Genomic DNA, 22,079 nt, shown 5'->3' with positions numbered 1-22,079 from the left:
AATCACCCCTACCTCTTGGAGCACATACCTGCCCTCTGAACTGAGGGGCTTGCTGGTAGTGCCTGGCTTTTCTCTTCTTGAAGCACAGCGGCCTCTTGGCAAACTCTTGGGTGACAGGGTCCACTGGGGATCTTGGCCTTGAAGCAGAAGGGAATGGGCTGGGAGTCCAGGCATCCCTTGCTGTCTAGCTTCAGGAGCTGGACTGAACCAGACAGAGAGGGCCCATGTGCCCATATCCTAACCCTATGATGCTCTCTTTAGAGACTCTGCCTGTACCCCAGCAGCCTCCTACCCCTTTACTCTTGGAAACCAGGGGGCACTGAGCCCTGAGCTGCATTCCCAGCAGCACCAATGTGGTTTCCTTTGTCACCTTGACAGCAGGATTTCTGCTCTTCAAGCCTGAACTGATCTCCCGGCTGGAGCAAGGGCAGGAGCCATGGGTCCTTGACCTGCAGGGAACAGAGGCGAGAGAGGCACGAAGGACCCTCCAGACAGGTGAGGCTTGGTCCTGTGGCACAGAATCTGTGCCCGGGAAGGCAGACCCTAGACATCACCATGCGAGTTTGTTTTTAAACCAGATTTTATTAAGTCCCTCATCTTACCAATACTCTTGTTAAGATACAAACATGGATGCAAGAGAAGGAGTAATCTTGGTTCTGAGCAGCCTCTCGGGTGAACATCATGTCACTGGTACTGTTGCGCTTCCTCCAGAACTTCTGGGATCCCAGATGACCCTAGCCTCTCAGGTCAGGCTCCAGGGCTGCCATAACAAAGCACCAGAGCCTGGAGGCTTGAATTGACAAAGATTAATATCTCACAGTCTCGGGGCCAGAGGTCCAAAATCAAGGCATTGGCAGGGTTGTGACCCCTCTAAAGTCTAGGGGAGGATCCTTCCAACTTCTGGTGGCCCCAGGTGTTCCTCCGCTTGTGGCTGCATCACCCAGTCCTCCACGTCACAGCGCATTCGTCCGTGTCTGTCTTTCCAAGGACAGCAGTCATATTGAATTAGGGCCTCCATACTTCAGTGTGACCTCATCCTAACAGACTCTATCTCTAGGGTCCTGTTTGTAAATAAGTTCGTATTCTGAGGTTCTGGGCTGGAGCTTCAGCACACCTTTTTGGGGGCACAATCAGCTCATAACAAGGGCTTTCCTGTCCAGACCTCTTTCTGACCCTTTTTGGGAAGGTGTAAAAAGCAAGCATGCAGCCCGCCCGGTGCGAGTTTGACGTGCTTGATGTAAAGGGACAGATTGGCTCAGTTAAAACCCAGCCCTCATGAAACATTTCCAGGGTGGAGAGAGATTTTTTTAAAAAGATATATATTTTATTGATTTTTTACAGAGAGGAAGGGAGAGGAATACAGAGTTAGAAACATCGATGAGAGAGAAACATCCATCAGCTGCCTCCTGCACACCCCCTACTGGGGATGTGCCCGAAACCAAGGTACATGCCCCTGACCGGAATCGAACCTGGGACCCTTGAGTACGCAGGCTGACGCTCTATCCACTGAGCTAAACCGGTTAGGGCGAGATTTTTAAAAAAATATATATGTTTTTATTGATTCAGAGAGAGGAAGGGAGAGAGAGCTAGAAACAACAGTGGTGAGAGAGAATCATTGATTGGCTGCTTCCTGTAGGCCCCACACTGGGGATTGAGCCTGCAATCCGGGTATGTACTCTGACTGGGAATCGAACCATGACCTCCTGGTTCATATGTCAGTGCTTGACCACTGAGCCACGCAGGCCAGGCTGGCACCATGGCAGGAGAGCCAGAGCTCCTTGGTAAGTGGTTCACGTATGGAGGTGACCTTCCTAGTGGTTAGGCATCAAGAAGATTTCCCTGCGATGAGACTTAAGAGCTGCTCCCAGACCTGGGTGTTCAGGGCAGAGGACAGCCTCGTGGATGACCATTTGTGGGACGTGTTAGAACATGCCCAAGATGTGATATTGTTGGTTGATGCAGCTCATATTCCAGGTCCCTCCTGGTCATGGGAGAGGGCAGGACTTGCAGCTGCCACCATTACAGCCAGCCCAGTCCCAGGACTCGAGGCCCCCTGGGGACTTCATGGTCAGTGTCATAGTTGCAGTGGTGAGGACAGAATTTAGTCCGAGTGACAACGGCAATAGGTCAGAGTTCACTGAGAGCTAACTCAGCTTCCACTTGCTCAGAGGTGATGGAGCCAGGCACGGGGTGTGACGGATCACAGAAGAGAAAAGCAGGTCCATGTGACACACTTGGCTTGCTGACGGGCCCTGCTCTTGGGAGTTGGCTGGAACAAGCATCCTCCAGTTTTCTCAGGCAGATGCTTTAAAGGGGTTGGTGTCATCCTAGGGATGCAACTTGGAGCTGTTAGAAGCCATGCTAGTGTTTTGTTCTTCCATACCAAGGGGGAGGCCTGGTTGACCAAGGCTCAGAGGAGCCTGGCTGGGCTAGTGAGGAGAGGTTCATTGCCAGGAGTAGCCATTAGTAAGTGGGGACAGGAAGAGATGGGCTGTATTTGTGACCCTGAAGGGAAGGAACATGTGCATGTTGAGCCAGACAGGAGCCTGCTGGCTGTATGTAGGAGACTGTTGCTAGGGATATGGCATGTAGGGAGGCAAGACCTTTGTGATGTCACTAACTGCTGCTTGCAGACTTGACTACAGGAGAGAGGTAGGCGGACTCCGAGGCAGCCAGGTGGGTTTGCAGTGTCCTCATCTGGCTGCAGGAGGCCCAGGCAGTGCTGACATCCTTAACTGCTCTTTCATGGCTGTTCATAGGGGCCTCTGCCTTGAAGCAGCATGCAGAGGAGAGCAGTACTTGTCCGTTTTCTCGTCTCTGTGGCTGCTCCTGCCCTGTTGGTAGAGCAGGTTTGCCAATGTTGTTTGTGCAGAAACGATAAACAGTGAGGACCAGGCAGGAGATGCCCCACATCTTAAGGGCACAGAGATGTTGAAAAGGTGTGTGTTTGGTGAACAGACCTGGGTTCATTCCTTAGTCTCTCATAAGCTGTGTGACCATGGGTGAACTATTTAACCTCTCTGAGCCACACACCCCTTATCCACTACTGACCTCACTAGCTTGCATGCAGCCCCTTCCATACGCCAGGACTGACATAGAGATGGGTCTCCATTGCTGAAGCACTGATGTGAGGTGTCAGCAGAGCCCCGTCACTGGGTCCGCGGTTTCACTGTGGGACAGCCATAGGCTGTTGAGGGCCCTGGAGGTGATTAGGGATGACAGGGTCCGACTTAAGCAAAGACACTTCCTGGGATTGCAGAGTAGGAAGGAGGTTGAAGCCTATGTGGAGAGTCCAGAGGGTAAGTGAATGTCAGGAAGGCTTGTGGGGGCTAGCAGGTAGGTGGACCCCCCAGAAATGCACAGGAAGGAGAAATCCATATGGGGAAGGTGAGGGGCAGACTGGCAAGGGACATGGTCAGGTGTCAAATTGGGGAGAGGGACCTGGAGCAAGCAGAGTTCTGGCCTTGGGTTGCACTCAGAAGCCCAACCAGGAGACAGGCCCATGCCCAGCCCTTCGGCCTCACCCTTGTACACTTTTCATTAGCTTTCCTGCCTGTCTTCCTCAGCACCTGCCCATCCCTCTGTTTTTTTAAAAAATATATTTTATTGATATTTTTACAGAGAGGAAAGGAGAGGGACAGAGAGCTAGAAACATCGATGAGAGAGAAACATCGACCAGCTGCCTCCTGCACCCCTCCCACTGGGGATGTGCCTGCAACCAATATACATGCCCTTGACCGGAATCGAACCCGAGACCCTTCAGTCCGCAGACCGACACTCTATCCACTGAGCCAAACCGGTTTCGGCCATCCCTCTGTTTTAAGTTTAAAATTCATCTTTATTCCTCACCATCTTCTCTGACCTCTCAGCCTAAATCTGCCTCTCGCTAAACCCCCCACTCTATCAGGCTCACTTTCTTTTTTTGTTGGTAATCCTCACTTGAGGATAGTTTTTCAATTGATTTTTAGAGAGAGTAAAAGCCGGGGGAAAAAAGACAGAAACATTGATGTGAGAGAGACACATCGATTAGTTGCCTCCTGTATGCACTCCAGCTGTGGCTGGGAATCAAGCCTGTAACTGAGATACATGCTCTTGACCCGAATCTCGGGCTGATGCTCTGTCCACTGAGCCAAACCATCTAGGGCTTACATTCTTCATGGACTTTTCCTCACACAATTTCCCCACAGAATGAACCTCTACTGATGTAGCCCCCTGTGGGAGAGTGGCTCTTAGCACTCAGCCGAGTACACTGTGGTTAAATGAATGTGTAGAAGAAAAAGTATGAATGAAACCAAATTTTGAGAACTGTCAACGGTTTCAAGTTTTGATAGTGTCTTTGCATGTCAGGTGTCCTAGGAGGGAGCTCAGTTCCTAGTCATGATCCCCACCTCAGCCTCTGTCCTTTCTGTGAGCTTGGGAGAAGGAGCCTTATCCTGCCTGTATGTTTCAGATTCTACAGTAAGCACTGATGGTGAGCAGGCTGGTGAAGATGTGCACATGCTAAAATCGGAATCCCTGACAGCGATGGTCAAAATCCCCCCTTGGGATTATCCTCAGAGTCCTGGCTTTGGAGACACTTGTGATTCTGAGGTCTGGCCAGAGAGTAAGCTAAGCTCTCTCTTTCAGAAACACCACTTGCACACAGAGACTGTGGCTCCCAGGAAGACCTCTGTCAAGGAGGATAAGCAGGGACATGTCAGCCTGGGTTGTCAACCTGAGAAAAGTCAGGGGGTTGCTGTAGACGGGCCATCTCGAAGATGCGATGTGTGTGGCAGCAGTTTCAGATTCATGGCTCTGCCTCACTTCGGTGTACAGAAGAAATCTAACAGATGTCAGGAGTGCGAGAAAAAGTTATCTGATTGCTTAAAGGGGAAACATCAAAGAAACTATCATGGAGAGAAGCCATATGAGTGTAGGGAATGTGGGAAAGTCTTCAGGTTGTGCTCACAGCTTAATCAGCATCAGAGAATCCACACTGGAGAGAAACCATTCAAATGCATAGAGTGTGGGAAAGCCTTTCGCCTGAGCTCCAAACTTATTCAGCATCAAAGAATTCATACTGGAGAGAAACCCTACAGGTGTGAGGAGTGTGGAAAAGCCTTTGGTCAGAGCTCCAGCCTTATCCACCATCAGAGGGTGCACACAGGAGAGAGGCCCTATGGCTGTCGTGAGTGTGGGAAGGCCTTTAGCCAGCAGTCTCAGCTGGTCAGACACCAGAGGACTCACACTGGAGAGAGGCCCTACTCATGCCAGGAGTGTGGGAAGGCCTTCAGCCAGAGTTCAACCCTGGCTCAGCACCAGCTGATGCACGCTGGGGAGAAGCCTCCAGTTCCAAGAACCCTGGATGGTGCCAGCCTTGTTGCACACCAGAGAATCCACGCTGCAGAGAAACCGTTTAAGTGTGATGAGTGTGGGAAGGCTTTCAGGTGGGTCTCTCGGCTTAGTCAGCACCAGCTGATTCACACTGGAGAGAAACCATATAAATGCAACAAGTGTGCAAAAGCCTTCGGTTGTAGCTCACGGCTTATTCGCCACCAAAGAACTCACACTGGAGAAAAACCATTCAAATGTGATGAGTGTGGGAAGGGCTTTGTCCAGGGCTCACACCTGATTCAGCACCAGAGAATTCACACCGGAGAGAAGCCCTATGAGTGTAGTGATTGTGGAAAAGCCTTCAGCCAGAGCTCAAGCCTCATTTACCATCAGAGAATCCACAAGGGAGAGAAACCCTATGAGTGCCTGGAATGTGGAAAGGCCTTCAGTATGAGCACACAGCTCACAATTCATCAGAGGGTTCACACTGGGGAGAGGCCCTATAAATGTGGTGAGTGCGGGAAAGCCTTCAGTCAGAACTCAACCCTTTTCCAACACCAGATAATTCATGCTGGAGTAAAGCCCTATGGATGCAGTGAGTGTGGGAAAGCCTTTAGTCGAAGTTCATACCTTATTGAGCACCAGAGGATTCACACACGTGCCCAGTGGTACCATGAATATGGGGGCACCCTGGAGGGTTCTACCCATGTGAGCCGTAAAAAAGTTAACACTGTAAAGAAACTACACAAGTGTAATGAATGTGAGAAAATATTCAGATGGCGCTCCCATCTCATTATACATCAGAGGATTCACACTGGAGAGAAGCCTTATAAATGTAACGAATGTGGCAAAGCCTTTAATCGGAGCTCAAGGCTCACTCAGCATCAGAAGATTCATATGGGATAGACCACTCACCTCTTTAAATGTGTGTAAGTGGGAATAAACCCACAGCCTTAACCTACTTAAGTTATATGGGATCATTGATACTAACAAGTTAGAAAGTAAAGATTCAGAATTGCTCTTTTAAAAGTATCCAAGTTCATACAAAATGTGTTTATTGCTGGGATTCTGATCTTATCCCACTCCATAACCTGGTGTCCCTTGCATCAGGGCAGTCTTGTGTAGAGTTCTGAGTGCACAGAGGGATGACCCAGGTTCTGCAGCTGAGGCCTGAAGTCCTGTGAGCTCTGCCCAATGAGATGCTCAGTGTCTTCAGCACCAGTACACTCAGACTGGCTTAAGTAAGGATGTGTGAGCGTGCATGCGCTGAAATCAGAAGAGGAGTGTTTGGAATTCCCTTCTGCCTTCACCTGACTCCTTTTCTTTAAACCTCTTCCCCCTTCAGCAGCCCAGGCATGCAGCCACCCAGGGTCAACTTGAGTTTCCACATGGGCCAAGCCACTTTGATTAATCTGACTGACAGGCTGGGCCCATGTTCATTCACTTTGTCTCACAGAGCAGTTACTGCAATGGAGGCCACTGGATGAGACAGACCTGCCACATTGACCCCCTCCCTGTCCAGTGTCCTGGATTCACCAGTTGGGAAGGAGTCCAGGGGCCAGGAGTCGGCTTGAGACCTGCTAACCTTTGGTACCATTGCCACAATCGGAGGGGCAATATTTGAGATACCCTCATCCCAGTGGAGGAGCCATTTCTTCCACATGTGGACAGGTATCCCAGAGGGACACAGGTTAGTCACTTCAGGATTTGTTGTGACACTTATTTGGGTCACCATCACACTGGTTTGGTCAAGCCCACGGCAGGTCCCCAAGACCTTGCCGCTTTTATCGCCGTGCATGGCATAGCCTATAGCAGGCTATGGATTTTAGTCAGGTGAAGAAAATGCTTGCTGGTCCCCATGTTTGCATTAGGAGGTTCCTGAGCTTTCTGCTTTTGTTGGGAGCAGTGGACTTCGAGGTGGTTGAGTTTATGTGAGTTTGTGTTTCCAGCACATGGGTGGAGCCAGTCAGCCTGATCACCAACTGCTACTGCTTATTCATCACTGCCTGACAGGTCCTTCACCTCGTGCCAGGGTGCCATGAAATCAGTGGGCCCAACTCTCTAGTCATCCCTACTCTACCCAGAACTGGCGTCTGGAATGGTCAGTGCCAGACGACCAGGGACTTCTGTACATTATGCAGAGGTTATGCTCATTGTGTCCCCACCTCAGCTGCTGTGCTCACCTAGGTGGTCACTGCTGGCACATCTGGATGGGTGGGCCCAATTTGAAAGGGCCGTAAATATTTTAGGCCACCCAACAATGGTTCTGGAGCCAAGGTCCTGAGTGGAGAGGGCACACTCCTGCCATCTGCTGGCACTTGGTACTGTTGTGCACCGAAGGGCCTCTTCATTGGATCCCACCTCCATTGTCTGCTCCTGGGTAATGAGGGACAAAAGGATGGAGGATTATATGGACTCCTCCAGACTCCAGCTGGACATGATGCTCCTTCTTTCCCCTAACAGTAACTGCAGGCCAGAGACTTCTAGCTTAAATCTCCTTCAGCATTTGCGTCTGCACAGCCATGGTCCTGGATGAAGGGCTGGTGAACCCAGTCCAAGGCCTGGTTTTGTGTGGTGCTGAGGTGTTAATCAAACACCGAGGCCATAAGACTGGGTGTTTTGAATGCCTACCAAGCAGACCAGATGTTTTGAAATATTCTGTCCTTTTTTAAAAAATATATTTTTATTGATTTCAGAGAGGGAGAGAATAGAAGTATCAATAAGGGAATCATTGATTGGCTGCCTCCTGCACTCCCACACTGGGGATTGAGCCTGCAACCCAGGCATGTGCCCTGACCAGCAATCAAACCCTGACCTGGTTCATAGGTTGATGCTCAACCACTGAGCCTCGCCGGCCCAGCTCTACTTTCATGCTATATTCCCCAATTTGGGCTTCAGTAAATATGAACTCATTTTAAGGATTTCCAGCACTGTTTAAGAATAGGTTTTAAAATACTTTGGACTTCTCTTTTTGAGTCAATAAATTAAACCCATAATTTTAAGCTGGTTGCTTTTATTGTCAATTATTAGATTAGACTTTGATTTATGATGTTGGTTTGTAACTATTTTGAGGTTTGTGGAAACTTCCCAAAGTGTTTGCAGCAAGGCAGAACCCAGTGAGTTTATGCACCTGTATCCCCAGTGTGTGTGACTTATACTCACATCCCAGGAAATGTTTGGTGAATCAATGATGAATTTGAGGAGTATCCAGGCTTTGAAGTTGAAGAGACCCACAGAAGAGGAACAACTACCAAGAGCTTCCACAAGATCTAAATAAAGTTGACACAACTGAAAGGTAATTTTCCAGGTGCATCAATCCCTGTGCAGGCCTGGGACAAAGGTGGGAAAGGCCAGCCTCTGCCCTCAAGTCCAGGTCCATGGTGATCAACCACAAACAAGGGTAGACGATTCCTTTGTAGCCTGGGTGAATCCTGTGGGTGTACGGGGCCTGCCCACTTCAGCCTGACAAGCGCTGAGCCAAAGGAGCTGTAACAGTTAGAGCTGACACCCACCTACCACCTGATTTTGTACGATTCTGGAGTGAAGAATGATTTTTTAAAAAATTGATTTGAGAGGGAGGGGGGGAGAGAAACACTGATTTGCTCCACTTTTTTATATATTCATTGGTTGATTCTTATATGTGTCCTGACAGGGGATCAAACCTGAAACCTTGGTATATTGGAACTATGCTCTAACCAGTTGAGCTACCTGGCCAGGGTAGGATGGAGAACATCTCAACCACCTGTTCCTAACTGGATGACAAAAGGCACAGACCATCTTCTGGTGTGGGGAGGGGAGGCTGGTGGGTGCCCCCACTTACCTGGGGTGAAGGTGGTGGTGGGAACATATGGCACAGGAACAAAAGCTGTGCCTCAGAAATCCCCCTTCCCCAGTCTGCTGACCCTCTAATGACCCTCAGAGTGGACTACCAGAGTAGACACAGCAACACAGCTATGGCGATAGCCAGAAACTCCAGGTGGGTGCACCAGTGTTCTCTGTGGACTGGTGGGCAGAAAAACGGTGTGAAAATCCCAGTGGTTACCTGCTATTTGATGCTGCAGCTTCAGGTGTCTGCCCATCCCCTGCTGCAGGGGCTGCTGAGAGGCTCGAGGTGGGTTCTTGAGTAACAGGCCCATTTCCCCCCCTGGTGTCAGTAAAACAAGGGTAGCCTGGAAGACACCTTTCCTCACTGCCACCAGGAGCATAATTTTGAGCCATGGAGTCCCAGCCACAAGGTCCCACGGTGGTAGTGGAGCTTATAGCACCCTGATGGGGCGCACAGGCTGGGCTCAGATCCAAGGTCTCCATTCCTGATTGCACTGGACAAACGTCACTATGGTAATCTTGCACACCAGAAGCTCCCAGGTCTCTGGCTTTCACTCTGGGACCACCAGCCCAAGCTGACCAGCACACCCACCCTGGAGGTGCTGGGAAAGGCTTCTGCTCCTTCCTGGGCTCCGTACAGCACCCAGTATGCTCCTTCTAAAACAGCTGTCAGGGTAGGGCGTGCCCTCAGTACCCTCACTAACCTCTACACTCCCCTTCTGCCCATAAGTCTCCCTTGGGTCACTGCTCCCTCACCTCTTGCAAGTCTTTGCTCACATACCATCTAGGAGGCCCACCTTATGACCCAATGTAAAATGACAGCCCAATTCTCCACAGTCCTGTTTCCCATTCCCTGGACACTGGCCTATTTTATCATTTACTATGCTATATAATAAAGAGGTAGTATGCAAATTGACCCTCATGCCCTTGCACAAGATGGCCACCCCCATGTGGTCAAAGATGGCCGGCAGGGGAGGGTAGTTGTGGGCGATCAGGCCAGCAGGGGAGGGCAGTTGGGGGCAATCGGGCCTGCAAGGGGAGGGAGGGCAGTTGGGGGCAATCGGGCCTGCAAGGGGAGGGAGGGCAGTTGGGGGCAATCGGGCCTGCAAGGGGAGGGAGGGCAGTTGGGGGCGACCGGGCCGGCAGGGGAGTAGTTAGGTGTCAATCAGGCTGGCAGGCAGGCGAGCAGTTGGGAGCCAGCAGTCCCAGATTGTAAGAGGGGTGTCCACCTGCTGGTTTAGCCCTAAACCTGCCATCAGACATCCCCCGAGGGGTCCCAGATTTGACAGGGTGCAGGCTGGGCTAAGGGACACACACCGCCCCCTCCCCCAGTGCACAAATTTCATGCACCAGGCCTCTAGTATCCAATAATAAGCTACACCAGTTATTTGTTGTTATGCACTCTGTAATGTCTTCCTCTCCCCACTACAATGCTGGCTCCTTGAGATCAGGGATTTAAGACGAGAATGAAATATCCACTCTGAAACACATGGTTCATAGAAACAAATGAGCAGAACACTCAGATGCTACCTGTGGCCCAGCTGAACAAACTTGGCATCTGCATAAAGACCTTGCCCTAGAATGACTGGACCAGATGGCCACCCTGGAGCAGCAGGTACCCTCACCCAGCAACGCTACCAATAGCTAGGGGAGGTGTGTGCAGGGTGACACCACCTAGGAAGACATGTTTTTAATCGTTGCTTTACTCCCAAATAAAGGAAAAACAGTGCTGACTTTTTCAATCAAACAAAATGACATGGCTGCATTCACACGCTCACTGAAGAGTGCTCCTAGGCAGGGTGGGCTTCCCTTTGGAGATGTCTGAGCAACTGTCCCCAGGTCACCAGAGCAACTGGGAGTGCAGGTCAGTCCTGCAGTTTGTGCTCACACTTCTTCTCCAGGTCAGCCATCTCCTTCAGCACCAAGGCCACGCTGTACCGAAGCTCCTGGAATTTGGCTGTGGGGACCTCAAAGCGGTGTGCTGACCCATCCGAAAGTGTCAGCTGCATCAGAACACTTGGCTGCAGGGAGCGGGCCAGGGCACTGGTGGAGATTGCCACGTCCACCCTCCACCGAAAGTTGGCAACGTGGGGCAGCCAGGCCCCCTGCTGCCTGGCCACAGAGTCAAGGAGAGGACGCTGGCTCCCAAACACCACACTGGCCAAGTCCATGACCAGGTCTTGGGGGATGCAGAGTTCCTGGAGCTGGTCCTTGAAGGTGTCGGGCTTCAGGCTGGCTGGGGGCAGCCGGAGGGCCTGCTGGAGCAGCGTGTGGGTGCCAGCAAGCAGGGCACCCAGCCGCTCCTCCGACAGGTGTGCAGTAGTCCCAAGGCGCTGCACAGCTTCACGGCAGTCCTCTCCCTGCAGGCCACTGACCACCAGCTTCAACAGTTTTCTGAACGTGCCCCTGTCCAAGTCCCCCAGGAGCCGGGGCATTGCTGCCACCTCTGGGGGAAGCTGGGCCCCCAGGAAACTCACCTGGCCGCTGTGACTGACACCAGGGTGATGCAAGTATGGAGCTACAGCTCCCACGGCGGACATGACTGCTTCCTCCTCTCTGATCAATCAGCTCAGAGGCAGGTCCCAGCTGCAACTGCCTGGAGGGGGAGGAAAGAAGCCTAGTGACTTCCCACGTCCTTTGGGTCAGTGACTGAGGACTGACCTGATTCCCACCTTCGAGACAGTGACAGTGGGAACTACTGATGACAGCCCATGTGATGGGAAGCACCCTGGGATCCGGTGGTCCCAGGAAGAGGGGAGGCAGGAGTTAGCAAGAGAGACGGCAGGGATGGGAAGAGAGCAGACACCGGCGCGGGGGAAGGAGTCGACAGATATGGGACCGGTTTGAGTCATGCCCTGAGCTCGCCGTGGCATCCTGGACACCTTACGTGGGCACGAGCCTCGGTCAGCGTTCTGCGGCCGCGCCCCAAGCTGCATCGAATGGGCGGGCCGGCGCGCCACTGTCGCGGACAGGCCTCCGGCCTCCAGAGTTACCTAGCCGCGGTGACCAAGGGACGGCGAGCCGCTTAGCAGCCCCCTCCCGGTAGGGCGACCCAACCCACCGCGACCCCAGGCCCGAGCCGCCCCCCACCTGGCGCGCGCACGGTCTGAAGTGGAACAGCCGGAACAAAAAGCTGCAGAGCGGCCGGAAGCGACCCAAAAATACCTCCGGGAAGCTCTAGGACACCGGGAGGACCCGGTCCTCTGTGATCCGCGGGCCCGAGTGTTTCCCCTTCCACACAGATTGGGAAATGCAAACAGATTCTTTTCTTCTCAAGAAAAAGAAAATAAAAGGTTGTACAGGGTTGGCCCGGGCCTGGAGCGGGGAGTGGGCTCGATGTTCGGCGTCCGCCTGCCCACCGGGACCCTCTCCTACGCCCCTCACCCCACCCGACCACCGACGGCGCGAGTCCTCCGCGGTCCTAGAGCAGCCCCGGAAGTGCCAGGCGGACCGCGCCGCCGTTTCCGGCCCCCGCGGCCTTTGAGGCAGTGAAGCGGGAGGGAGCGCCTAGCTCGGGTGCCGCCCGACCCCGCCCGTTCCGTCTGGCCCCGCCCCTACCGTCGGACCCGCTACGCCCAGGTGAGCATCCCTTTCCGCGCGCTGGCTCTCCAGGGCCGGCTGCGAGTGCGGGCGGGAGCCGCTGGGGCCGACTGCGGACGGTGGAAGAGCCAGCCGAGTGGGCGGGTTCGAAGGGAGGCGTGGGAAGGCCCAGCGGACCGAGGTGCCCTGGAGGAGACTCGGGAGGTTTCACCCGAGGTCGCGACGGGCTGGGACGGCGGCGCGGAGGTTTAAGTGACCTGCCCGGCGGAAGGTCGGCTCCGACCGGCTCGGGCGTGCGGTGGAAGCGTCGGGCTGTGTCTGCAGCCCTGGGCTGCCAGAGCTCGCGGGCCGGAGGAGGCCACCGGGGAGACTTGGGAGAATGAGGACCTCCGCTTGGCCTGAGGGGAGGCGAGGATATGGGAGGCGACCCAGGAGGCTGGGGACGAAGGGGTGACAAGGGCGGCGAGCTTCTGGCTGCGTCCTGGGTCTCTCACCCTGTGGGTGGGGGCGGATGGGGCTGCACGCCTGGTGCCAGATGCGGCTCTACCCCAGGTGGGCCCGGAAACCGGACCACTGGAGTGGCCAGCTTTCACCCCTCAGCTCCCGGCCCCACCTGGATTCTGGCTATGCCAGTTCTATTGTTTACCGTGTAACTGGGCAGCCAGGCCCGCGCTGAGTCCTGCTGCAGGGTGACCTGCCTCTGACCAGCAACTTCTATAAGAGAATGTATTTGTGGCCCCAGGGGGCCACTCCAGGAACCCACTAATGCCACCCTTCACCTGTCCACCCTCACACCCCTTGGGCCCTGGAAGTTAATGAAGTGATGTAATGACACTGAGTGGGTCTGAGTGTGGGTCCCCTCCCTCCGAGGGTGAGCGTTGGAGGCCCAGGCCAGGGCAGCCCCCCTCAGGTCCTGAGTCTTCCTTCAGATCCTGCTCCCCCAGGATGGCAGATGCACTCGGGCTTCCAGCGCCCCAGGTGAGTTCACTTTCCTCCCTGCCTTCCCTTTTCTGGAGCGGTGAGCCCAGCTCCTGGAGAAGCCGGGCATCCCTGGCACCCAAGGACAGGGCTCTGGGATTGGACTCACACCCTCCCCAGGGATAGGGACTCTGGGAACTCAGCCGGGTCCTTGTGGCCCGCTGGTCCTCAGGCTGAGCGCAGCAGGTGTGCCCAGTGGGCGCAGCCCCAGGGCAGCGGCCACCTGTCGTTACAGGAGGCGGTGCCGCTGACCTTCCAGGACGTGGCCGTGTACTTCTCTCGCGCGGAGGGGCAGCAGCTGGACTCAGACCAGCGGGCACTGTACAGGGATGTGATGCTGGAGAACTACGGGCACGTGGCCTCACTGGGTGCGGTTCTCCCTGGGCTTGTGGTGTGGGCCTCCGGGGAGCTCGGGAGCTGCTTTCAAACTTTGGAGCCCAAAGGGGAGGGTCCTACCTCTTGTCCCCAGGTACCAGTATGGTCTCTGCCTGGCTCCCAATTCCAGACTTCACTCTGCATGCCCGTGCCCACCTGTGTACCCAGGGGCAGGAGAACGGATGAGTTATTCTCCTTCAGCCTCACTCTCAGCCCCTGTTCCTGACCAGCCCCTTCCACTCCACCAACACACACATTTTGTGACCCCTGCCCCTCTCCCACCTGGGGTGGCGGTGTGGAGAAGCAGGAGGCCTCCTGGGAAACTATACTTCTCACCTGGCCTGGAAGATGCAGTGGGCAGTGCTCTGTTCCAGCTTACCCAGTGCCCTCACCTCAACAGGACTCCCTGTCCCTAAGCCGGAGCTGATCTCCCAGCTGGAGCAAGGTGAAGAGCTGTGGGTGCTGGATCTCATGGGAGCTGAGGAACCGGAGCCCTTGAACAGCTGCAGCACAGGTGAGAGTAGGTGGGGCTGGTTAGGTGATGGGCTACTTCCATGGGCTCCTGGGGGCAGTCTGAACAGCGTTGTGTACTCCTGCAGACATGTGTGCCTGTTTTTTTGTGTGTTTTTTTAAAATATATTTTATTGATTTTTTTACAGAGAGGAAGTGAGAGGGATAGAGAGTTAGAAACATCGATGAGAGAGAAACATCGATCAGCTGCCTCCTGCACACCCCCTACTGGGGATGTGCCCGAAATCAAGGTACATGTCCTTGGCCGGAATCGAACCTGGGACCCTTCAGTCCGCAGGCTGACGCTCTATCCACTGAGCCAAACCAGATAGGGCATGTGTGCCTGTTTTAACAGCTTTCATTTTACTGATTTGTTTGCTTTCCTTTTAAAAATACGCAGTTCTTCCGGTTATTAAGGAAGTTTGCATTTAGTAATTACGTCTATGCTAAACCTGTATAACAGCTTCATTTCTTCTTTATATAATAGCCTTTCTATCTTCCTCCTCTAGACAGTAGCTATTGGTTGTCTACCTATTTTACAAACTTCTATCCTTTTTCTTCTGCATCTCCTGATCTTAGTCAATAGTGTTTTTTTACATGATTACCTTGTTCTGTTGAACATACTTTTATTAGTTGACTTGTCAGCACTAAGTGCCATCTGTGACTCCCAGCTGCTGAGATGACCCGTGACGTGATCTGCTTTCTCTACCCATTATCCTCCCATTTTTGGTCAGTTGTCAAAGCACATAACACATCATCACTCTTATCCTCACCTTTGTTAGTACCCTAGGTCTTCAATTACTTGTATTAATTTTCCACCCTGAACCTTTCTCCAAAATTTTCTCCAGCATTTCCTGTTAATATATTTTTTTAATATATTTTATTGATTTTTTACAGAGAGGAAGGGAGAGGGATAGAGAGTTAGAAACATCTATGAGAGAGAAACATCGATCAGCTGCCTCCTGCACGCCGTCTACTGGGGATGTGCCCACAACCAAGGTACATGCTCTTGACCAGAATCGAACCCAGGACCCTTCAGTCCACAGGCCAACGCGCTATCCACTGAGCCAAACTGGTTAGGGCAAGTTGCTGAGTTTTAACAGACACAACTACGTCAACCAAATCTCTATCAAGATAAAGAACATCCCCATGACTCAGAGGACTCCCTGAGTGTGCAGTATATGCTATTGAGCACATGCATGCCTTTTGTTGCTAGAGATAAATTAAGAACTGAATTGTTTTTTAAAACCATGATTCTGGCCCTAACCGGTTTGGCTCAGTGGATAGAGCGTTGGCCTGCGGACTGAGGGGTCCCGGGTTCGATTCTGGTCAAGGGCATGTACCTTGGTTGCGGGCACATCCCCAGTGGGGGGTGTGCAGGAGGCAGCTGATCGATGTTTCTCTCTCATCGGTGTTTCTAACTCTCTATCCCTCTCACTTCCTCTCTGTAAAAAAATCAATAAAATATATATTTTAAAAAATAAACAAATTAAAAAAAAAAAGATTCTCTCCTGGCTGGTTTTGCTCAGTGGGTAGAGCGTTGGCTTTCGGACTGAAGGATCCCAAGTTTGATTCCAGTCAAGGGCACATGCCTGGTTTGTGGGTTCAATCTCCAGTGGGGGGGCATGCAGGAGGCAACCCATTAATGATTCTCTCTCATCATAGATGTTTCTATCTCTCCCTCTCCCTTCCTCTCTGAAATCAATAAAAATATATTTAAAAAACAATAAAAACAACATGATTCTAAAAGCCACTGTTTTGTTGTAAATTTGACTAAAGTATTGGTTGTGCTATTCTAAATTTGCAATGGTATTAGGCTGTTATTATGGTTAGTGTCATGATATGAACGGAATGCCCAATGTGGTGTCAGCTCCCCACAGTGCTCATGAGAAGAGTCCTCATTTAGGAACCTGAAGTCCTGTCTGGGGAGGTGAGAGATAGGGCTGCCCAGGATATATAGTGTGGGTGCGATGCCACCCCTGACGGGGCAGCCCCCACAGAGTTTTCCTTTCAGTTTGATGGGAAAAGGTGGTTCTGTTTCTGTGAGGTTTTTTCATGCAGAGGAGGAGTAGTGAACACAGTTACCTTGCTTTATTTTTTATTTTTACTTTAAAAAAATATTTGTATTGATTTCAGAGAGGAAGGGAGAGGGAGAGAGATAGAAACATCAATGATGAGAGAAAATCATTGACCGGCTGCCTCCTGCATGCCCCCTACTGGGATGGAGCCCACAACCTGGGCATGTGCACTTGACCGGATTCGAACCTGGGACCCTTCAGTCACCAGGCTGACACTCTATCCACCATGTAGGGCAGTTGCCTTACTTTAGAAGTAATTACCTCTAAGTCTGTTGGTGACGGGTGCCAGGAAGAACCTGGTGAGTGTCGAAGGAGAGGATATTTCTCAGTATTAATGTGTCCTCAGAGCTTGCTGTTCTCGCTCCAGCAGCGAACCTGCACATGGACTCTTGTTGGGCTGTGGTTGCAGTGACCTTGTTAGCATCCTTGGGCTGGTCTTCCTTTGTCACCATCTCTAGTGATTTATTTTATACGTGTTGTCCTACCACAGATGACCTCTGGGAGGCAGCAGAGCCTCACCCCTGCTGCTGTTTTCTGCAATCATCCAGAAGGCCCTGGCAGCCAGGTGTGGGAAGCTCTGTCTGTTCACTTATCTCTGTTGTTTTCTGGATTCTGTTTTGGCACATTTCAGTGGATTCTGGTTTTGCTGAGTCTGTCATAACACCGATGACAGTGGGTGAGGTCACCCACATGGATGTAAGCAGCTCTGTCTCCGTAGAGTTGAGAACATGTCAACAGTGGAACGTTTTCACCAAATGTCCCAAAGAAAAGGGGTAATATGTGTACAACAGCATGAAATCTATTTTTAAAACTCTCATTACAGTAATATGAGACATCAGGGAGGAAATAGAATTTAACAGGAGTTTTGTTTGATTCCTAAAAGGAGACTATAGAAAAAAATAGGTATTGGATATTTTTCCATGCTAATTTAGATTCTCTCTCTCTCTCTCTCTCTCTCTCTCTCTCTCTCTCTCTCTCTCTCTCTCCTTCTCTCTCTCTCTCTCTCCATATATATGTGAGTGTGTGTGTGTTTATGTACATATCTGTATATATGTGTGTATATATACATATATGTGTGTGTATGTAAAACTTTTATTTTTTTTCTTTATATTATAGCCAGGACAAAATACTATTTTTTCCTTTAAAAACACACTTTTTATTGCCCTGACCGGTTTGGCTCAATGGATAGAGAATTGGCCTGAGAACTGAATGGTCCCAGGTTCGATTCCAGTCAAGCCACATGCCGGGGTTGTGGTGCTTGATCCCAGTGAGGGGTGTGCAGGAGGCAGGCAATCAATAATTCTCATCATTGGTGTTACTATCTCTCTTTCCCTCTCACTTTCTCTCTCAAATCACTTTTTAAAATATATCAAAAAATACTTTTTATTGAAAAATAACGTACATACATAAAATCACACCATTTGTAGCTGTAGCGCTTACTGGATTTTCATAAATTGAATGCGGACACATAACCACCAGATAAAAAACAATGTTATCAGCAGCATGGAAGCCCCCTTCCTGACCCTCCAATCACTGATCATTGCTACCTCCAGGGTAACCACTAGGTTTTGTTTTGAACTTTACATAAACGGAATTGCCTCCCCCCTCAGAATTATGTGTAACACCTGCGTGTAATAGGCAGGGATTGTTTCTTCAATTCTCATCAACACTGGATATCATTATTTTTTAAGTACTTAAAATAAAGCCTACGGTTTTTCTTTTGTTTGTTTGAATTGATTTTAGAGAGAGGAAGGGAGAGAGAGAGAAACATTGATGTAAGAGAAACACATCAATCAGTTGACTTCAGCACGTACCCCAACTGGGGATCAAACCTGCAACCTGGGTATGTGCCCTGGTGACGAATTGAACCCTCCACCTTTTGGTGGACGGGACAACACTCAAACCAAGCCATCTGGCCAGGGCAAGTCTAAGGTTCTTGAGCTTGTGTTGGTGCCCTCATGACCATTCCCTGTCCCATCTTGCCACTCTCCCCTCATACTTCTTGCTGCCGCCACAGTGAGATTCTTGAATTTGATGGATTCTGTCACACGTCAAATCCAGGGCCTTGTCTGCCATTGCTAACTGTGCCATCTTCAGGCTCTAGCTGAAACCACTTCCTCCCAGAGGTCTTCTGTAACCATGTAGACCAGCTTGGAGACCATGCTGTATTTCCCACATTTCTGTATAGTTTCCCTGTCACGTGATTTATCATCCTTGTTAAAAACTTGCTTAATTGTCTATATACCTGAATAATATATAAGCCTCAGGAGGTCAGAGGCTGTATTTGCCTTCTTGTTATATTCCTTACCTAACACATGTCTGGCCTAAATATTTGCTGAATGGATTAATTTGCCAATTTGATAGGTGAAAAATTATAATTTGTTCTAATTTTCATTCCTTTGGTTACTAATGAACCTAAATATTTTTAACCTGTGGACTGGTCATCTTCTGAATTCTGCCTGTCACCTATATTTATCTTTTTAAAAAAATATATTTTATTGATTTTTTACAGAGAGGAAGGGAGAGAGAGAGGGATAGAGAGTTAGAAACATTGATGAGGGAGAAACATTAATTCAGCTGTCTCCTGCACACTCCCTACTGGGGATGTGCCTGCAACCAAGGTACATGCCCTTGACCAGAATTGAACCTGGGACCCTTCAGTCCGCAGGCCAATGCTCTGTCCACTGAGCCAAACTGGTTAGGGCTATATTTATCTTTTACAGAATGCTTTATGGCTGCTTTTTGGCACATTATGGATATTATCCCTAATGGATGGTTTTCTTCAATAGTGCCTTTCTGCTTTTATGTAACAGATTTTGAGATTGGGACCAAGAAAGACCTGTCCATTCTAAACCAGAAATGCTCTGAAGAAGTAAAAACCCCAGAAGGGATATCAAGCAGATTCTCAGGGTGCAATCAACAGGCACCTGTGTTGCAGGGAGTTTGGGAACCTGAGGATAAAGTAGAAGGACACATGTGGGATTCTGTTGGCCAGAGTTTCAAGAAACTTCATCTTCACAAGAGAGTTTTTAGGAAAGAAACTGCCATGTGCAGGGAAAGGTCTCCAGGAGAAAGAACCCAGGAAGGTGGTACCTTTGATGGAAACTTGAATCTGAATCAAAATGCTGTTAGACTTCAAAGAAATAAAACAGGAGAGAGAGCTTTTACATGTGAAATATGCAGCAAAACCTTCAAATACAATTCAGACCTAACTAGACATCAGAGAAGTCACACCGGAGAAAAACCTTATAAATGTGGTCAGTGTGGGCGAGCCTTTGCTCTCAGCTCAGGCCTAATTTTGCACCATCAAGTTCACACTGGAAGTAAACCATTTAAATGTAATGAATGTGGGAAGACTTTTCGTCTCAATTCCCACCTAGTTCTCCATCGGAGACTTCATACTGGAGAAAAACCTTTCAGGTGTAGTGAATGTGGGAAGGCCTTCAGTCGTAGTTCAAGTCTTATTCAACATCGAGTCATTCACACAGGAGAGAAACCATACAAATGCAATGAATGTGGAAAAGGCTTCAGCCAGAGCCCACAGTTAACCCAGCATCAGAGAATCCACACTGGCGAGAGACCACACGGGTGTGATCAGTGTGGGAAGGCCTTCAGTCGAAGTTCAAGCCTTATTCAGCACCAGAGGATCCACACTGGAGAGAAGCCCCATGTATGTGACCAGTGTGGGAAGGCCTTCAGTCAGAGCTCAAGCCTTTTTCTCCACCACAGGGTGCACACTGGAGAGAAGCCCTATGTTTGTAATGAGTGTGGCAAAGCCTTTGGTTTTAACTCTCACCTCACTGAACATGTAAGGATCCACACGGGAGAGAAGCCCTATATTTGTAATGAGTGCGGCAAAGCCTTTAGCCGGAGTTCAACTCTTGTTCAGCATCGACGAGTTCACACTGGGGAGAAGCCTTATCAGTGCATTGAATGTGGGAAAGCCTTCAGTCAGAGCTCACAACTTGCCCTACACCGAAGAGTTCATACTGGAGAGAAGCCCTATGAGTGTAGTGATTGTGGGAAAGCCTTCAGCCGGAGGTCAACCCTCACTCAGCATCAGAGAGTTCATAATGGAGGGAGCTCTCATGCCTACAGAAAGTGTGGTTCAGCCTTTGTTCCTGGCTCCAGCCTTAGGCCACATGGACAGATGCCCACTGGAGAGAAACACTCTGTGTGTGATGGACACAGCAGAGGCTTCAGTCGTGGCACGAACCTTGTTCTGCATTGGGCGATTCACAAACGTCTCATGTTTTCAGAATCAGTCACTGTGTAGCCTTTTGAATCTGGCTTCTTTGTTTTAACTACAGATTCTTCGTGATGTGTGTGCCAGTAGTTCTTCCTTCTTTACTGCACAGTAGCATCCATTGTACAGAGGAGGCAGTTAGTTTACCCATTCCCTACTGAAGAGTATTTGGGTTGCTCTGTCTGGAGCAAGTATGAATAAAGCTGCAAGTATGAGTAAAGCTGCTGTAAGCATTTGTGACAGGCCATTTTGTGGATCTAACTTCTCCATTCTCTTGGGTCACAGAGAGTGGGCTACATGGTAAGCTTATGTTTAACTGCCTAAAGAGTTTAACTGGTAAGTTTGAGAAACACTGGTCCAGTTCATCTCCATGGTGCGAGCACCCTGCATCCTGCCTCAATGCTGAGACTGCCCAGAGAAATGTTTTTGTCTAACCCACTCTTTTTTAAAAATTATTATTATATACTTTTATTGATTTCAGGGAGGAATGGGGAGGGAGAGAGAGAGAGAGAGAGAAATATCAATGATGAGAATCATTGATCAGCTGCCTCCTGCAGGCCCCCTGCTGGGGATTGAGCCCACAACCCAGGCACATGCCCTTGACCGGAATTGTTGAACCTGGGACTCTTCAGTCCACAGGCCGACGCTCTATCCACTGAGTCAAACAAGCCAGGGCTGTCTAACTCAGTCTTCATTCCCTCCAGGCCAAGTCTAATATGACCCCTTCAAGTCTCTTCCTCAATCTCTGCTCCCACCCTCCCTGTGTTGTCTTAGGGAATTTGGGGTCATTTCTGCATTAGATTTAACATTTGTCCTGGAATTTGCTTGACTTATTCCACCTGCTCATGTTCTGCCTCTCCTGTTAATAAAAATTCTTAAGCACAGAACCTCTTCCAAATGTGGGCTTGGCCAACCCCAGTGTGGGTCTTCTGTGTGGAATGGTCTGCAGGCCTTTTTTCTTCTGTGTTGGGCTTATTCTGTGGACTTTTCCCTCAGCTCTAAAATGGGAATAAAAATACCTGCCCCACATAATGTATGTCCTTCAGGAAAAGTAAGTCTCCCACGCTTGGGCCTCATAGCACAACTCTCATACCCACATTGTATCACAGCTCATGCTTTTTTTTAGTTCACTTTCTACCTGGTTCTCCATTACACCTGGAGTTATTTGTTGTCAGAGGATTTTCTTGGACACCGTTCTATCTCCACAACATGAT

General features: G+C 50.3%; 3 protein-coding genes across 16 annotated transcripts; 2 read left to right on the top strand and 1 right to left on the bottom strand.

Moving 5' to 3' along the window:
• Positions 1 to 6: 6 nt before the first annotated feature.
• On the top strand, positions 7 to 8,476 carry ZNF7 (zinc finger protein 7). 2 transcript variants are annotated; one of them, XM_079800945.1, is made up of 2 exons: positions 7 to 495; positions 4,627 to 8,476. In XM_079800945.1, the coding sequence occupies exon 2, from the start codon at positions 4,789 to 4,791 to the stop codon at positions 6,217 to 6,219; it is 1,431 nt and encodes a 476-aa protein (XP_079657071.1). In that variant the 5' UTR covers positions 7 to 495; positions 4,627 to 4,788; the 3' UTR covers positions 6,220 to 8,476. The 2 variants fall into 2 exon arrangements, with proteins under 2 accessions (XP_079657071.1, XP_079657070.1); XM_079800944.1 differs by having other exon boundaries at positions 4,451 to 8,476.
• Positions 8,477 to 10,345: 1,869 nt separating this feature from the next.
• Positions 10,346 to 12,438, bottom strand: COMMD5 (COMM domain containing 5). Of its 3 annotated transcripts, none has more exons than XM_079800959.1 (2): positions 12,304 to 12,438; positions 10,346 to 11,734 (listed from the first exon to the last, which is right to left on the bottom strand). In XM_079800959.1, the coding sequence occupies exon 2, from the start codon at positions 11,676 to 11,678 to the stop codon at positions 11,004 to 11,006; it is 675 nt and encodes a 224-aa protein (XP_079657085.1). In that variant the 5' UTR covers positions 11,679 to 11,734; positions 12,304 to 12,438; the 3' UTR covers positions 10,346 to 11,003. The 3 variants fall into 3 exon arrangements, with proteins under 3 accessions (XP_079657085.1, XP_079657084.1, XP_079657083.1); XM_079800958.1 differs by lacking the exon at positions 12,304 to 12,438 and adding an exon at positions 12,026 to 12,220; XM_079800957.1 differs by lacking the exon at positions 12,304 to 12,438 and adding an exon at positions 12,229 to 12,289 and having other exon boundaries at positions 10,347 to 11,734.
• A 144-nt stretch (positions 12,439 to 12,582) lies between these two features.
• On the top strand, positions 12,583 to 21,095 carry ZNF251 (zinc finger protein 251). Of its 11 annotated transcripts, none has more exons than XM_079800947.1 (6): positions 12,583 to 12,717; positions 13,608 to 13,656; positions 13,853 to 14,024; positions 14,432 to 14,545; positions 17,110 to 17,184; positions 19,433 to 21,095. In XM_079800947.1, exons 2-6 carry the CDS (start codon positions 13,624 to 13,626, stop codon positions 20,893 to 20,895), a joined length of 1,857 nt encoding a protein of 618 aa, XP_079657073.1. In that variant the 5' UTR covers positions 12,583 to 12,717; positions 13,608 to 13,623; the 3' UTR covers positions 20,896 to 21,095. The 11 variants fall into 11 exon arrangements, with proteins under 11 accessions (XP_079657073.1, XP_079657080.1, XP_079657081.1 ...); XM_079800954.1 differs by having other exon boundaries at positions 13,829 to 14,024; XM_079800955.1 differs by having other exon boundaries at positions 12,589 to 12,717; positions 13,843 to 14,024.
• Positions 21,096 to 22,079: the final 984 nt, after the last annotated feature.

Source organism: Cnephaeus nilssonii, assembly GCF_951640355.1.
Source record: "Cnephaeus nilssonii genome assembly, contig: SCAFFOLD_140, whole genome shotgun sequence".
In the NCBI taxonomy this organism is placed as follows: domain Eukaryota; kingdom Metazoa; phylum Chordata; class Mammalia; order Chiroptera; family Vespertilionidae; genus Cnephaeus; species Cnephaeus nilssonii.
This window is presented reverse-complemented; position numbering and strand designations above follow the sequence as displayed.

Bases quoted from the DNA above. Each gene is read 5' to 3' on its own strand.
- ZNF7 (XM_079800944.1), top strand. From the start codon at position 4,498: ATGCTAAAATCGGAATCCCTGACAGCGATGGTCAAAATCCCCCCTTGG.
- COMMD5 (XM_079800959.1), bottom strand. From the start codon at position 11,678: ATGTCCGCCGTGGGAGCTGTAGCTCCATACTTGCATCACCCTGGTGTC.
- ZNF251 (XM_079800946.1), top strand. From the start codon at position 13,507: ATGACACTGAGTGGGTCTGAGTGTGGGTCCCCTCCCTCCGAGGGTGAG. The intron at 13,657-13,828 runs GTGAGTTCACTT...GCTGGTCCTCAG, and splicing joins TCGGGCTTCCAGCGCCCCAG to GCTGAGCGCAGCAGGTGTGC. The intron at 17,185-19,432 runs GTGTGGGAAGCT...TTTATGTAACAG, and splicing joins CAGAAGGCCCTGGCAGCCAG to ATTTTGAGATTGGGACCAAG.